The sequence below is a fragment of the Scardinius erythrophthalmus genome (assembly GCF_964197995.2).
Source record: "Scardinius erythrophthalmus genome assembly, chromosome: 2".
NCBI lineage: Eukaryota > Metazoa > Chordata > Actinopteri > Cypriniformes > Leuciscidae > Scardinius > Scardinius erythrophthalmus.
The window spans coordinates 40,695,286-40,712,200 of record NC_138222.1 but is presented as its reverse complement, the minus strand read 5'-3'; the positions used below and the strand labels follow the sequence as shown (position 1 = coordinate 40,712,200).

Below are 16,915 nucleotides of genomic sequence, written 5' to 3'. Positions count from 1 at the left end.
TGTTCGCAAACCTGGTCTCGAGAGTGAGCTAGGTTCAGCAAATCGTCGAGATAGTACAGGATGTGAACCCCGTGTTCCCGTAGAGGAACAAGGGCTGCCTCGACGACCTTCGTAAAGACGTGAGGAGACAGGGCTAGCCCGAATGGGAGAACCGCGTACTGGTATGCCTGCCCCTCGAAAGCAAACCGTAGGAACGGTCTGTGTCGAGGAAGAATGGAGACATGGAAGTAGGCGTCCTTCAGGTCGATCGCTGCAAACCAATCCTGAGGCTGCACACATTCGAAAATGCATTTGGCCGTGAGCATCTTGAACGGCAGCCTGTGAAGGGAGCGGTTCAAGATGCGCAGGTCCAGGATTGGCTGTAACCCACCGGATTTCTTCGGGACAATGAAGTAGGGGCTGTAGAACCCGGACCTCATTTTGGAGGGACAGTCTTGATCGCACCCTTCGCCAGTAGGGTAGCAACCTCTGCTCTCATGATAGGGGCATTGCCACTGACCATAGTGAAGCGGACTCCCCTGAAACGGGTGAACCGACCAAAGGGCGGCAGCACAGCCAAATCCTCACTTCCTGAGGACTCACACCCACCTTGTGATGCTGTGATCGACATAGCATCTTCCTCTGGAGTGCCGAAAGAAACGCTGGGCGCCTCCGAAGAGGGACCACCGAGCTCAGTCGGAGCGCTCATGGGTTGCGACACTGGAGAGGGCGATGTGGGCTGAGGACGAATTGTTGGCGTATTAGTCCACACCGTCACCCTAGCCACCAGCCGAAGTACGACCTCCAGAAGAGACCGTAGATCGGGGTGTGGATGAGGGGACTCTCCCTCGTGAGAGGTCATTGAGTCTTGACCGTAATATCGCAATGGTCATGTCCCTTTTTTTTTTTTTTTGTGTGGGAATATGACTCATCCACAAACGCTGCCTTAGCGTGATCAACAACCAAACACGCAAGACAGCAACTGTGCCCATCAGAGTCAGAAACTGATCGACCGCAACCAGAAGTGCAAGGACGAGGCATCTTTAAAAAGATGTGCCGCGTGCAAGCTCTTTTTGTGAGAGGAAAACTCCGCGGATGTTGAAGCGCACAGGGAGAACACACTCACTGGCAGATCACTGCACAGATCAGCAGGCAATGTGAACTCTCTGAAATCGCCGTCACACCAACACCGGAGAGTTGCTCGTCTCGAAGAGGATGAGACAGAGTGATGAAAACTCAGAAATGGCTTGTGGAGTGAAGAGATGATCTTGGCTCCGAACCGAAAACATACTGCACTATACTTCCTTATATACCCACGAGGTAGGGCGGAGTTACGCATGCAAATCCCGCAGACCCAAGGCATTTCCATTGCCATTGGCTCGTTTTCTATATCTCGAAGATGATAGGCTTTCTATGCGAAACCCTCATTTCGTCGTCACTGACATAATTCGTAGTGACCACGAAAGGGAACTATAGGTGTACCAAATGATTCATTGATTAACCATTAAGATCAGTTGGATTAAATAATAGACAAATGTATTAAACTGACCAAGAGGAGATGCGATGCAAATCAAAAGTTTGATAATAATGGCATTATGAAAGGCAGCTACTGTAAATTAAACATTTATATAGATGAAACAGAATTGACCACAATTGAAAACATGAGGAAATGCACTTTTGATGATCTGTTGTGATATTAGCACTAAGTGTTTTGAAAATGTACACCTTACTTGTGAAAATAGTACCAAAGCGAAAACAAAAACAAAAAAACTAAACAAAACTGGAAGCAGATAGTCATGCAATATCAGCTACTCTATATTTGTTTCAGTTTGTGGCCGGTTGCAAAAACATATAGCTATAAGTTCTTAAGAACTAGTCTGACCCGCTAGCAATTCTAATCGGGCCAATTGGTCTTACTTTCTGAAATGGAAATAAGGAACTGTGAGTCTTGTTACTCGTGAGCATCCCTATGCCCTACTCCATTCGAAGGGCAGACGGCAGAGCCCTTGAAGTGGGGACTTTGGAGTGAGCAGAGCACTTTTGTGCCATTATGTAGCCGTTCCAAGCACTGGTGAAGGGAGCATAGAAAGACAACGTCATTTCCTCATTATTTTCACCTGGGATGTTCCCATGACAACGCAGCACAGCGTCCATCAGCTGAATAGCTGTTCTTACGACAGAAATGTCGTATTATTGCTGTTAACATAACTGTTGCAAATAAATATACATTTTATACAAAAAAGTTTTTAAAATATGCGTTATATCTGTGTGTGTCTCAACTTTAAAACTTGCCGTCTCATATTTGGACCCTGCATTACCTAACATTTCGTATGAAACTTATTTAAACATAACATCATGGCAAAATGTGTACAATGTAACTGATGTATAGGTTAATATCTTACCCTCATGTTTTTTTTCCTCTATCTTTTTTAAAGTTTTCAGCTCTTCTTTTCTCGTATTCTGCTGACATTGAGGGTATTTTGTATGCGCTACAAACTAGCGTGTTTATGGTTACGATAATAAATTAAAATAATATCATAACAAATAACAGTTTTCAATATCAAGCTGCAAAACGGAAAATTTTTGTACAGCTAAAATAACTTGTCTGGAAGCGGATATGAGACCGGAAACCTTGACACAATCAAGTTACAAAGGCTGCGCCCGCTCTTAAAAGTGATGAAAATGCGGTGAAGTAAATTCTGATGAAAGACCATTGTGTGCAGCCTATTCTTCACTCCTTTTAGAAATTTCATTTTTGATGTATGCAGAATTCAGGTCACAATGACAGACTGACACAATAGACATTTGGGCATTTATTCTTTTTATTGATACACTACCTCAGAAGAGCCTATGCCGCACGGTGTTCCCTTTGAATAATTTCAAAAAGCACTGCAGTCTTAAAAATTACAAAATGTTAAATACAAAATGTACATGAAACAACAATACAAGGCTCCGTAAACATCAACTGAACCTGTACTTTTATTTTACAAACCATCCAAGCTACCCAAACTTTAGGAATGACATCCATTTCAAAGTATCAAAAATAGAGTTCTGGTGTCTGCGTTGTCATCTGCATGTAAAATGGGAACTCATTGTTCCATCTTTGGTTTCTAAAGAGTGAAAATAGGTGCAAATCGTGGGACCCTGCGTCATCCCAGAACTCCCCATCAGTTTGTTTGATTGTTTTTCTGTCTTGATTCTCAAAAAACACTATTCCTAAATCAAACTCAAACCATATGACACACATTCTCTAAAATTGAATTTTAACACAAGTTAAGGCTTTCCTATGTATATTTGATAGTTTAAATTAAATAGTCAAAAGTGGCATTAAAAACACCTGTCAATATATGTAAGGGTTTACATACAACAAAATATATATACTTACATACAGTATAGATGCAAGACTAACAAACGAACCTGCTATTTGTATGTTTGAAAATGTCACACCATCATATTGTCCATCCTTGCATAGCCTAATTTATCAGTGTGCTTTTACACCATTTAAATTCAAAGGTTTTTAAAGATACAAAAACAAATATTTACAATTCATTGGATACAAACTGACAGAAGCGCATCCACACAAAACCGTTAAGACGCTTGCTCTGTGCATGAACAGACACATCTTGACACACAGAACTCTTGTCTGGCATACTACTCTATGAAGAAGCATCTCTACAGCATCTAGTCTAGAGGCATCAAGGTTTTCTTTTTTCCTTTTTTTTTCTTATAGGCAGTAGGCAGGTTTATAGTGCATAGCAGTTTTTTTTCTCTTTCAAACATAATTAACAGTCATGGATACAGCTGTGTGTCTCACAAAGACTGAAAAAGATAAGAAAAAAAATCTTATTTGAATTGTTTTCATGAAAAAACAAAAAAAACAGTTGCAAAAACAACTGTAATTTCCAAATTAAAATTGTAAGGCAAGAAACCAATACAAATTCATAGATTTGTTAGCATCAAACGGCATCTGCTCTGGCAGTGTCCGTTGTCCGTGTCTGACCCAAAGAGTGAAGTACAGAGGAAACCTGCCTAAATTGATTTTGTCCACATGAGAGCAAATCGTGAGCAAATATGAGCGCTATAATTGTCTAAGATGGGCTGATAGGTTTGGACGCTTGTTTGATTTTCAACCTTTATGAAAAGTCCTAGAATACAGAAGGGACACAAACTGAGAGCAGCTTACAAGTCACTCTATAGTAACCGATAATTCACTTGTTGATTGTCAGGATGCAACCTTTTATTTTTTGTCAAAAAAAAAAAAAAAAAAAAAAAAAAAAAAATCATTCCCTGACATCAAACCTGCAAATGTTTTTTTTTTTTTTTTTATTGTCCAAAGCATGTTTATGCATATTTTTTTCTCTAATCGAAGGCACAAAGCAAGTCTCAGCATAATCAACAAATACATACATACATATACATATTGTATGTATATATCATATATATATTGTATGTATTGATTGTATGTATGTATGGACTTAGTTCTCTTCAGACCTTTTGGTCTATGGTCATGAGTTCATCTTCCCGTGCAACTTTCCAAACATGTTATCTCTAGAGACTGAGAACAATTCCTTTGACATTTAAAGCACAGCACTGTGAAAGTAAGATTGCACTAACACAATTCACAGCACTCCAGAACACAAGATGAAGCTCAGCTACTTCTAAGTATAAAACACACACACTGGATTTAACCATGTCCTCATTCAAAAAAAGAAAGAAAAAATTCTCAGCAGAAAACCTGTTAACGATCACAGCTACTATATAAGGCATTTGTTCAACCTGAAGAGGAAATGGGCCAATCATTAAACATTATCTACAGCTCAGAAAGGTCACTAGACATGTGGAATGTTGCATATTATTACTACAGACTCAGTGCAGCGCCTGAGGGCCCGTCCACTAGAGGGCAGCACTGGGAGAATGTGTACTGAAAAAGGCGGCGTTTCCGCTGGTAAGAAGGCGAAACGTGGGCATCTATCACGGTTCGAGCAGCCCTCGGCTATCCCACTAAAGTGACTGTAGAATTGCTGCATATTCCGGTCAGGGATGAGGGTGCTCGACTGCATAGTTAGCCAATCTGAGGGGTGAATCTGCAAGCCGCAAATAATAATAATACATCATGCTGTCAGAGAGCCCTGAATTATTGGTTTTATTTCCAAGAGAATGAATCCAAGTTTACTCCCACTCAACCATGTCTGCACATGTGTAAAGTACACCTGATTTTGCATACAGTATATAGCTGTGTTCATGAATCAAGAGTAAGTAATAACTGTTGTTTAAATTGCTTCTGGATCCACGCTGGGGAAGGTGGTTTTTAGCCTACTGGAACCTCGTCGACCAGCTCTGGAGTCCTGTGAAGAGTCTCTGTGTCGAGTCTGACGTGGTGTGTTGTGGGCTAGGACTGACTATGTGCAGATGGAGAGCCCCCATGAGCCCCTGGGGCCTGAGACATGTCTCTGCCTATGATCTCATTCACTGAAAGACACAAAAAGAGACATTATTTACATTTAGGAGGACTCCAAAAGTGAAAAAGACAACATTTCAAAGACTGATATGGCAGGAGGTACACTAGTGTGCAAAAGTTTGGGGTCGGCAAGATTTTTATTTTGTTTCGTTTTTGAAAGAAGTCTCACTATGCTCACTAAGGCTGTAAAATAGTATTACAATTTAAACTTTTCATTTTAACTTTTCATGTAATTTATTTCTGTGATGTCAAAGCTGAATTTTCAGCATCATTACTCCAGTCTTCAGTGTCAAATGATAAATCATTCTAATATGCTGATTTGGTGCTGCTCAAGAAACATTTCTTTTTTCTTCATTTCTATTTTCCAGGAAACTGTGATACATTTTTTCAGGATTCTTTGATAAACAAAGTTCAAAGGAACTTATTTGAAACAGAACATGTCCTTTCTGAAGAGAAGCATTCATTTCTTTAAAAAAAATAAAATAAAGAAAATCTTACAACCCCAAACTTTTGAAAGGTAGTATGAGCTTTTTAAAGTTCATACTGAGGATTTTAAAAACCATTTCTGCATCTAACCACTGAAGGGCAGTGTTGAGCTATGTAAAGTCGAGTACAGGCATCATCCTTGAGGGCTGATAGAAATTAAAGCCAAATAAAAGGGGGTAGAAAAAAAGACCTTTGGTATGTTACTACTCAGAAAACAGTTGTGTGCAAATGTGGGTCTGTGCGCGCGAGTATGTAAGTTCTGACAGCAGCGTCTTATTATGATGACCACAACACAGGCTATAAAACCATCCTCCGTGTCTTTTACTACTAGGCTTTAGTGCAGGCAGTTGCATCAGTTCATTATGAGTTTAATGACCTTTGATTACGTTTCCTCTCGCCTGTTGGCTTGGGCTTTTAGAGCACTATGAAATGCCTGTATAAAATTGATCCATTGTTAAAACACATGTTCCATCCCAGAAGACAGTGGAGCAAGTGTGGTAATTACTTTAGCAGGCCGATGTTAAGCAAGCAGCAGTTTGTCCCAGCACAGTTTAGATTAATGCAACCCCATGCTCTACTGGATAGTGGATTTTCTCATATATAGGACATAACATGTCTTGTTTTAGCAAGCACGACGATATTGCTGCCATGACAAAATTAGTCAACGACAATCATAATACAAAAGTTCATCCTATATATATGAAAAAAAAAAAAAAAAACAGAGAGAGAGAGAGAGAGAGAGAACTAGAGCAAAGACGGTTCATTACTTTGTGGAAAAAATGATTGTTCCTTAGGAGAAATGGCGAGTTTTGACACACTCACCACAACATTCAATCACCAGATTTCCAAGCTTGTCATCGGAGTAAAAAACACATCTATAAAAGGCGATGACAAATCTGAGGGAAAAAGCCGAGGATCAGATAAACAGGTTTGACTGTTGAAGGGGGCCTCAGGTATCATTCATTTGGGAGCCTGTCTCTGCAAGCGAGTTAATAATCCCTGCATTCCTTATCCAGACAAACCATGACTGACTGGGATGGACCATGTTTCACCACATTTTCCAACAGAACTAAAAAAAAAAGGTGAGCTCAGTCATAGTGAACAAATATGCTGCTCTATTGCCTACACAGGATTAGAGCCAAGCTCAAGTAGACGTATGTAACGGCATAAACAGTCATTTGGTAAAAAGACATCAAAAGGCAGAGAGCTGGGCTTGGTGCTAAAAATAGCATTAAAGGTAAATGAAAGAATATATGCGTTTAAATGTTAAATATGGCAGAGGGTGTTACAAAAAAGTGGCAGAACACCATATAAGGGACTGTGCTGATCTGCTCGGTAAATCAAAATAATGAGCATCTACTTATAATAGTCCTTATGTACGGTGAATATTTAAAGCAGCTGTGTATTGTGCTTTAGCATGTAACGCTACTGAGATTGCTTACGACTCTTTGGTGTTTAAAAAAAATCGAAATGTCACGAGAACTAACTATAGCGCCGTCACGTTAGTATCGTTCAGGTTAAGTGTGTCACATTTGCATAAGTATTGTTAGTTATTTGTGTTTACTGAAGATTATATCTTTTGTTGCTTTGTGCGCAGTCTTATATTAGTGTTTTTATTCATGTTGTTTCGGTTTATGCTGTTCACAGTTATTTTGTGTGTTCGAAGTTTAGCGCTGTTTTGGTACATTTCTCATGTGGTTGATGTTATTATTTTGTGATGGTTTTGTGTGAAAGTTGCATGTCTGAGTGTGTGTGTGTGTTGTGTTTCAAATGCCCAGCCGCTGTCACAGATCATCCTGTTGGCGTAGGCGGCTCTTCCTCTTGCATGAACACACTTCACACATGCAGACCTGCACTGGGCTGATTGTGAGTTCTGCTTTAAAAGCCACTCGACGTGCTGTCTGCCTCTCACGCCGCATAAACAATCTAACAATCTTACACACACACACACACACACATTGTAGAAGACGGATACAATTGAAACATACTGAGTAAATGTAAATGTCAGCATCTTCTGCACACTTTATCCAATAATTTGCAACTCTCATCAAAGGTGTTTGAGGCTTGGTGTTTAAGAAATTAAACAAAATAAATGAATTATAGCGCAAATTCCACTAAATGTGCCATTAACAACTAACTTTTGAAGATACCTTTAAAAGCAATAATGAAATTATTTGGCTAATGGCACAATATGGTTTAATTTAGCATTAAACACGCACACTTAAACATCTGGTAAAGAGGGAAAATAACAAATAAAAAAAATGTATGTCAGTACACAGTCAGTCAATAAATCCAGACAGCTATTTAATCAGCGTCTGTGGTGTGCCAGTGGTATTGGCAGATTTATAAGGGTACCGTTTTTTAGAGAAGTCTAATATGTCATCTGCCACGGTATTTACTCTACTTTGAAGAGGACTTTCCTATTTTAAAACGTTATTTTCCTGTCTCCTCCCAGATCAAAAGCTTTCTTTTCTCACTTTTTCCATTTTGTGTGACACAAAAGCACACTGTAGTTTCTCATATTCATTCAAACACACACATACACGCTGCAGTTTCAATGCGTGATCTCTTTGTTCAATGTTTGGACCAGTTTGGAAAGCTAGTCACCTCACGACAGAGCATCCAAAACTCTGGACTCACAAGTTATTCCATTCCCATTACAGTTGCTTACTGTGAATAATATAACACAGCACAAAGTACAAATCTCAACAACATATTGAGGGAGTAAATGTCTAAACTGAGACCTGAGCTCTGTCGATATTAGCGATGCATCTGACTCAGTGAAATACGGGAAGTTACTGTGCAATATATCGCAATATAGCAGCAACTGACTTGAGAGGTTTCAACATCGTCTTTCCCCACATGTAAGAAAGCATGATTCATCTCGAACTCTTTCGCATAACGCTTGAGAGTCTCAGCGTAGAGTCTTTAAACAGGGGATCCTCTGTGGATGAGTGGAAGGGGCCATCCCTTATTAACATATAATATACAGGGTCTGAGTCTGAGAGCTCGCCGACAGCAAAACTCTGAGCTGGGGTAAATGATATTGTTTGACGGTGCTGCCCCAAGACTGTGAATCACTGGACTAGCCGCTGCACTGGCTGACCGTTAACCAAGGCATCAATTCAGATGGGCTGTCACATTCTGAATGACCACAAATGGGAAACCTGACAATAATAATGACTAGCTGGTTACTGGATCAAACTAATATTTAGTAAATTCTTTTAACTTAAGGGAAATACAAACATTTGGTCCCACACAAGCTAGCCCTACTGAGTGACAGCTTAATTTAAGCTAACTTTGCAACCCTTTTACCAATTCTGGGATAGTTTTAAAAATGTTGTGCATTTTACTTAAATGTATATTGCTAGAAAATAACAAATCAAATAAACTAACATTTTAAACTGTATTTATTTAGAAATTGCAAAATTGCAAAAGTAAAAAAAAAAAAAAGAACCCATTTCCTAAAACAGGAACTTTGAAATTACCCTGATGATATATATATATATATATTTGTTCCATTTTCAAAGCAGTGACTGTGTTGTGTTATGATGGAAAGTATTAGACTAGGTAAGACTGACCTCACCAGCCAGAGCAACTGATAGAGAACATCCATTTCCATTTAGAAAAAAAAGAAAAAAGAAACCCAAGTCAGATGTTTAAATTAACTGATCTGTAGCTTTAAAATTACAGTGTGAAATGTGAAATCTAGACTGTGTTTAATGACAGGGTGTTCTTTTTTTATTTATTTTTTACATCACCTTATGACCTCTGCAAAAATGTAAACTACACAACTACTACACAACTAAAAAAGAGAGTGTAAGTAAGAGAGGCAAATGGTGGCTGAGAGAGCACAAGGGAGCAGTTAGTTTGATCTGTGAATCATATTGTGGATTCCCCATCTAAAGAGTCAGCCAGTGATTCACCCCCATTTTCTTTGACCAGAGGCTTCAGCAACCTCTTTAACATATTTTACATGATTACTCACTCGCTTTAACGATCAGTACAGCGTAGAAAAACTGCATAGCAGTGTAGGTGCCGTAAAAAACTCCAGCCGATTTTTGCATTTTAATGTGGTTTTCAATTATGGAAAATAAATAAACAAATACAAAGAAGGAGCTCTTCAAGTGAGTAGATTAGCCCAGGTGAAAAAAAACAACATGTTCCTAATGAAAGTTCGAGAGGAGCACGTCCTTATAACTAAGATGATAAAATCAAAGCACAAAGTGCATACACAGCCACATGCTGTACTCCTTAATTATTCTGGCCTCCCTCCTCTGCCCAAATACACACTTTCTTTCTATAACTTGATTCATAAAGGAACTCTGAATCAGTAATTCAAATATAGACAGTGGAGCAAAGTTGCCAACAAAACAAATAAATGCAAAATTCGAATTATGCCATTCGAAACAGAATTATCTAGTGCTTTAGCAGACACTTATCCAAATCAACTTACAAATGAGAAAAAATAAAGCAATTTATCAAAGAACAACATTAGCAGTGTAACAATATCGAACTTAACTTTAAAGACCCAAACATTCAAATTCACAATTTTCTCACCATCGTGTCATTTCAAAACCTGTATCCAATATTTAATATCCAATATTATTTAATATCCAATATTTATTTACCTGTTCTTTCTTCTGTGAGACATAAAAGAAGATTTTTGAAAAATGCCTTGAAATTTTTTTTAATTTAAACCTGTTAGGTTACATACATTCTTCAAAATATCTTTTTGCTACACAGAAGACAGAAATTCAGTTTGGGTGAACAAAACAATAGTACAGACCAAAAAAAAAAAAAAAAGAAGATAAAACAGAAAGAACGTCTTATCACCCACTCAAAATATACACATAATAAGTAGGGCCCTATGAAATCAGTTTTATTTCCCCCCAAATTTCCTAACTAATTGAATAAAAAAAAACTAATATTAATAACAAATATTATAATAAATATTATTATTATTTTACATTTTTTTCTATCAAATATTGGAATGAAACATTTATTTAATTGATCTTTTAATCATATGAAATTAAACAAACTTTTTTGTAACACAAAGTGCTGCACAACAGAGCTTTATTCTTAAAATTAAAACAAGAAAAAATATCCCTTAAAAGAAGCTTTAATCATAATTTATTATTATTATTATCAGTGTTAGTATTATTATTACATTGAGACGTAGCTAAATTCTACTGTACAACTTTAATATATTTCTTTCACAATTTCAAGCTAAACCGAACTTTTATTTTGATGGGTTGCCATGAAGACCTTTGAGTTTGTGTTTATGATATATGATGATAGTTTTATCGAATGAAAGAGTAAAATGCTTATGTGACTTTTTTTGCGGTTTAATATTCACAGACACTAGTTTATATTGCAATTTGATTGAAGTGTACTGCCCTGCTTTTTATTAATTCATCAAAAATGTGACAAATTCCATTAAAATCCGCATTATACAGTAAATTCAGTTATTAAGACTATCGTAGTGCACTAAAAAAGGTGAAAAAGTAATGCAAGAGAATGAATAAGTCTGAGTTGGAGTTTCCTAGTCAAGGAGCGCACCCTTGTCACATGAATTCCCAGGGATCTTTGCACCATGCCACATCTCTGCAGCCAAACACCACAGCATTGCAAACTGGACCGACCACAATGCTACTGCACGCCTCCGCTGCAAGACCTCAAAATTATGCTCCTGAAACTGTAATTGTACGGAAAGATGACACAAAACCAGGTTTCCACTGGATTCAGAAGAGTTCTCTGATTGTGTTTAACGAGCTGTATTGGGCCCAGAGCTCTGTTTTTTCCCTTCCACACTCTCTTTTTCCCCCAGAGATGAGAGGAGTTGTGTTATTAATTTGACAGTCATTTACCACTGGCTAAAGACTACAGACCTGGGATATGTTGCACAATGAAGTTTCCGTACCCACAAACGGAAAGAGGGAAACAGACACAAGTAACAGATGAGGGCAGCACATAATATGAGGATATACGTTATAAGGAGCAGTTCAGAACAACTGATTATTGTTACTTTAGAAATTCCACGTTAAAACTAACTCTCATCCAATGGCGGAACAGACTGACACTGAGATATTAGCTCTGGGTTTGTGTGTGTGTATACAGTATGACAGAGATACGGGACCCGAAGACAGCAGGCCTTTGCCTATTATTAACCCAGATCAGTGCACTCATGCCGGGGTGGCAGCTGCACACAGACGTCCACGAGAACAAAGCAGCACAAGCACACTCCTGCGTACACATCTCAAACACAGACCTCTGGGAGGACATTAATTAAATACAATTGCCATTAAAAAAAGAGAGGAGAGGAGAGAAGAGATGAGGCAAGAGAAAAGAGAAGTGACTAAGACTAGAGTAAGTACTGACACACACTGCTCCTCCTGTTCAGCATGAGGGAACTAATCCAAACTCATCAGGGAAAATATGGCACCGAACTCCTTATGCTCGCCTAACACGGACACACACACACGGCCTCCTCAGCACATAAGCGGTCTACATTTAATCACGGATATCATGTTGAGAGATAAATGCAGTGGTACAAATAGTAGACTGCTCAAATTACAATACTCTTTTAATAACTATATTCTATTCCTTCTATGACCTTTCTGTTTGGGAGTGTGTGTGTTTGTGTCAATTCCCTGCTTTTTTGTCATCCATCTGTCAGTCTGTCTGTAGCCCCTCCCCAACACCACCTGCAAAGAGTCTTTGACATCACCTGTGCCATCTGTTCACACACACAAACACACACCGCCGTACGAACGATTCTTATTTGTCTATGAAAAACCCCAAACAGTTTCAGCCCTTTAATATTAGCTTTCTATATAAATAAACTTTAATCCATCCAGTTGTAGCACTGGCTCCATGCAGACCTGGAATAAAAACAATAGGACCGGAATATCAGGTGCGATTCCTGCCTACCACAATCTGCTAGTAAGCACTATTAAAGCCAGTTTAACCAGTATCAAAACTGCTTTGGAAATGAAAGCCGGTGCGATTTGTAAATAAACACCAGGTTTTAAACGATCACAGAACTCCCAGAATGCACTGCCACTGACAGAGTGACAGCCACTGAATTCTGCTGAAAAGTGATTCATCAAATGGAACTAAAGTTTCTGGGGCCATAAAAGTGCCAGGAAAGTGTGATTAAGAACTGCAGAGTCTGACTGATACATAAACTTACATTTAAATCTAGTGAAACTCTCAGCCAGCTGCAGAGCACTTACAGTTAACCATAAAAAGTGATGCATGACTCTTATGAACAGACACGAGACAAGACGGCAAGAAAAATGTAAACGTTGAGTTTATACTTCAATCCAAAAAACAATCATAATTATGACATGATACATATAAATATATGGGATATGGCAAATACATAAATGCCATGTGAGATTTCTTCAAATTTATTTGCATTTTTCTAAATAGTGTTTATAAATTTGCAGTTTATTCAAATAGGTCAAGCGTAATGCTTTAGCAAAACATGCAGTACATTCCAATAACAGTGGTAGCTGTATGTTCATGTAGAAGGTTCATGTCAGTGACTGGAGCTGTGTTCTGTTCTATTTGCAGTTCATTTCTGACCTCCTTAACAACTCGACAGTGCTCAAGAGCTTCAGTCAGAATGACACAGACCCTATTTATAGTGTGTGCTTTAGGGAGGATACAGTCTCTGGTGGAATCAGTTCAAAATTTCACTTTAAAAAAGGCTCAACTTCATCTCATCTCGCACACTGACTGCATGAGGACATCTAATGTTACAGTATACGTGAGCAACATGTTGGCAGTGAGTATTTGTATGGCTGAGCATGCCTACTTTGAAAAACTGAGCGTGCACATTTGTGAATTAGTATGTGGCTGGCCAAGTGTGTGAACTGTGTGTGTGTTTTAATTACAGATGTTGGATCCTTCTGGACACACACACACACACACACACACACACACACACACACACACACACACACACACACACACACACACACACACACACACACACACACACACACACACACACACACACACACGCACAAGTCTAATTTGAGTGACTCAAGCTGTTTATTAACTCTGTCTGACTGCACATTTGAATATGTAACTGAAGAATGCCAGAAAGCAGAAGTGACTCCCCGTGATCAAATTCTGGTCCAGGAATGGTATCTATCTTACAAACATGACGACATTGCTGGAATCTGTGCTAATAAACAGCATTAGCCTGAACTCTCATCAGTAATCCATGAAAAAAAACAATCTACTATGATTGATGCACCAGGTTTTAGTGTAATACAGCATACAGAGCAAACACATTTTCAGTAGTAAATTGCTGAGTTTTGAATAAGGAATCCATTGTGGTCTGTTGTCTGTACTTCTCAAATAAACACACCATCAGCAAAAAATTATCCATACAGTATAAACACAGAAGCTGAGGTCAAGCTCTCTCGCTCTAAGCCGAACCATAGTATTCCATTGCGGACGTAGCCACTGTATTCCACACAGTACACACTGAAAACTAACTATTTTAAAAGTCACAAAAACAATTAACATTTTAACTAGTAGTATTCTATTGTTCATGCTGTCATTACCTCATTATGTGCATGTAATTGTGACTGATAAATGATAAAAAATAAATAAAAATGGTTATATACACTACCATACAAAAGTTTGGGGTCAGTATGATTTAATATTTTCAAAAGAAATTAATACAGAAAGGACACCTTAAATTGATCAAAAGTGACAGCAAAGACATTTATATTGTTACAAAACAAAACATGCTGCTTGTTTGAACTGATCAATTAATCCTGAAAAAAATGTATCACAGTTTTCACAAAAATATTTAGCAGCACTGATAATAAGACTTTTTTTGTGAGTACCAAATCAGCATATGATGATTTTTGAAGGATCATGTGACACTGAAGACTGGAGTAATTGCTGCTAAAACTCAGCTTTGCCCTCACAGGAATAAATGTAATTTAAAATATATTAAAATATAAAAGTTATTTTAAATTAGAATAATGTTTCACAAAGTATATTTCACACATATTTTTCAAAAATGGAAGGTCATATTGAGTGCATTGCATTGTGGGAGCATGCACTATTGTATACAGCAGGGCTCAACATTTAGGCCTGTCATGTGCTTGTCCTTTAAACAAATAAACGGGTCATTCACTTGTCTGGAAATAATAATAATATATATATATATATTTTTTTTCATACTATAGTATATACTGCAGAAAGAGCGAGAGTAACTAGTAAGCGACTCCAAACACAGCCTCTCTCTTTCCCTCCCCCACACTACTAACTTTACTAGGTCTCATAGTTCTTGCTAAGAAGGATTAACATTGTAATGAATCCGACCTATGCCATGACACTCTTAAGATCTGGGACCTGCTACCTATCATTACTCTAACCTCAGGCAACGTGTGCATGCAAATTCATTTTAGTAAATGAAGCATTAACTCTACTAGTTCCTGTTATGAATAAGCTACTACTGCACAGATTCACACTTATATATTACCCTTAATGTATTATTCACACACTAGTCGACTGATTAAATTATTGCAAGTACCTTTCATTCTCTAATATCCATAAATATATATGAATAAAGTGAATAAAAGGGTAATTATTTCAGTGAGTACTACAGAAACTATAACGAAGGGAGGAAAACAGACATGCCTGCTGGTGTGACTAATGCATTGTAGTTTTGGGGCATCCTAATGCATCCTATCTTGCACCCAGCGCAATTGACTTTGTACACAGACACGTCATTCCTATTTTGCACCCGACGCACAGCGGACTTTTCCCTCCACAGACGCACGTTGGTAAATTAGGAAATTAACTTGCGCTCCCGGGGGCGGTTCAGCGCAAGGAGGCGGCGTGTTCCGGCGCAAACGTTCCCTGGTGCTATTTTGCAGGTTTAGAAAACAATTCTGTTGCGCATGTTATTTAAGGGCGCATGCTTGGCCATAATCAATGTAGCGTGTGCACAACGTGCATGCACTTTGCTCATCTCATCTACACACAGACGCAGCAGTTCTCATTTTTAGAAAACCATACATTATTACAAGGAAAAAAATATTAACACACGAGGGAAATCATTGTTGTGTCCATGAGGATGTGAAAAAATGGCATAAATCTAGCTTACACATTTACCCAAATTTGTATACGCCTGTTTAACCGAAGCTAATTTGGGTGGGTTTCTCCAATCCCCATATAATGTCACTTCTCTGTCTTTTACGGCCCTGACGAGAACGTCGGTCTCCTCGGCTGTGAACCGCTCCTGGCGTGCACCTGGCAAATCCGCCGTTATCCAATCCGCCATGGAACAAGCGCGCCTGCTCTTAAAGGGAATGTGAGATGATGCTCTGATTGGTTTATTTCACGTTACGCCCAAACCACACCTATGAATAATGAAGCTACTTCAGACCAACCCATTTTAGATTTGCGTCGGGCGCAAGAGTCATTTATCCCGCCGGTATAATAGCAACAGCGCCGAGACCCGCCCACAAAGTTACTTGCGTTTCGCGCTTAATACTTGCGTTTCAGATTGTTAAAATAGGGCCCTTGGTCATCATAGCTAAATCAAACGCAACCTGGAGTGACCCAGTCAAAAGTCAATGGACACTATACATGCCAACTGTCTACATATTTCCACTAAAATCTCAGAGCTACGCAATCTTCCGGTATAGTATTCTCCCCCAGCAAACTGTGGTAATATTGAACTCTTTCTGTCATATTTTTATGCCCTATATTTTATTTACATGTCAATCACAATGAATTATATTATAATAAAACCACATTTTGGTAATGAGTTTTAGAAGCTTTAAATGTCTTTAGTCTAAAAGTGATGATATCATATCAATATTGATTTGTCCTGTTGTGGGACTATTCCTGAAGGTTTAATTTTGTGCTTAATTTTCTCACAATTTCCATACACTGTGCTGCACCTGAAGTTGTGGTGGCCACTGGGGCTAAATGTGGAAGTGAGCAGGC

At 38.5% G+C, this 16,915-nt stretch overlaps 1 protein-coding gene across 2 annotated transcripts in view; it reads right to left on the bottom strand.

Moving 5' to 3' along the window:
• Positions 1-4,307: 4,307 nt before the first annotated feature.
• Positions 4,308-16,915, bottom strand: part of nfatc3a (nuclear factor of activated T cells 3a) — a 91,268-nt gene continuing 78,660 nt past the window's right edge. For both annotated transcript variants that reach the window (XM_081359553.1, XM_081359554.1), the window contains exon 10: positions 4,308-5,448. In XM_081359553.1, the coding sequence (XP_081215679.1) occupies positions 5,369-5,448 (80 nt within the window). In that variant the 3' untranslated portion in view covers positions 4,308-5,368. The remainder of the gene's footprint in view (positions 5,449-16,915) is intronic.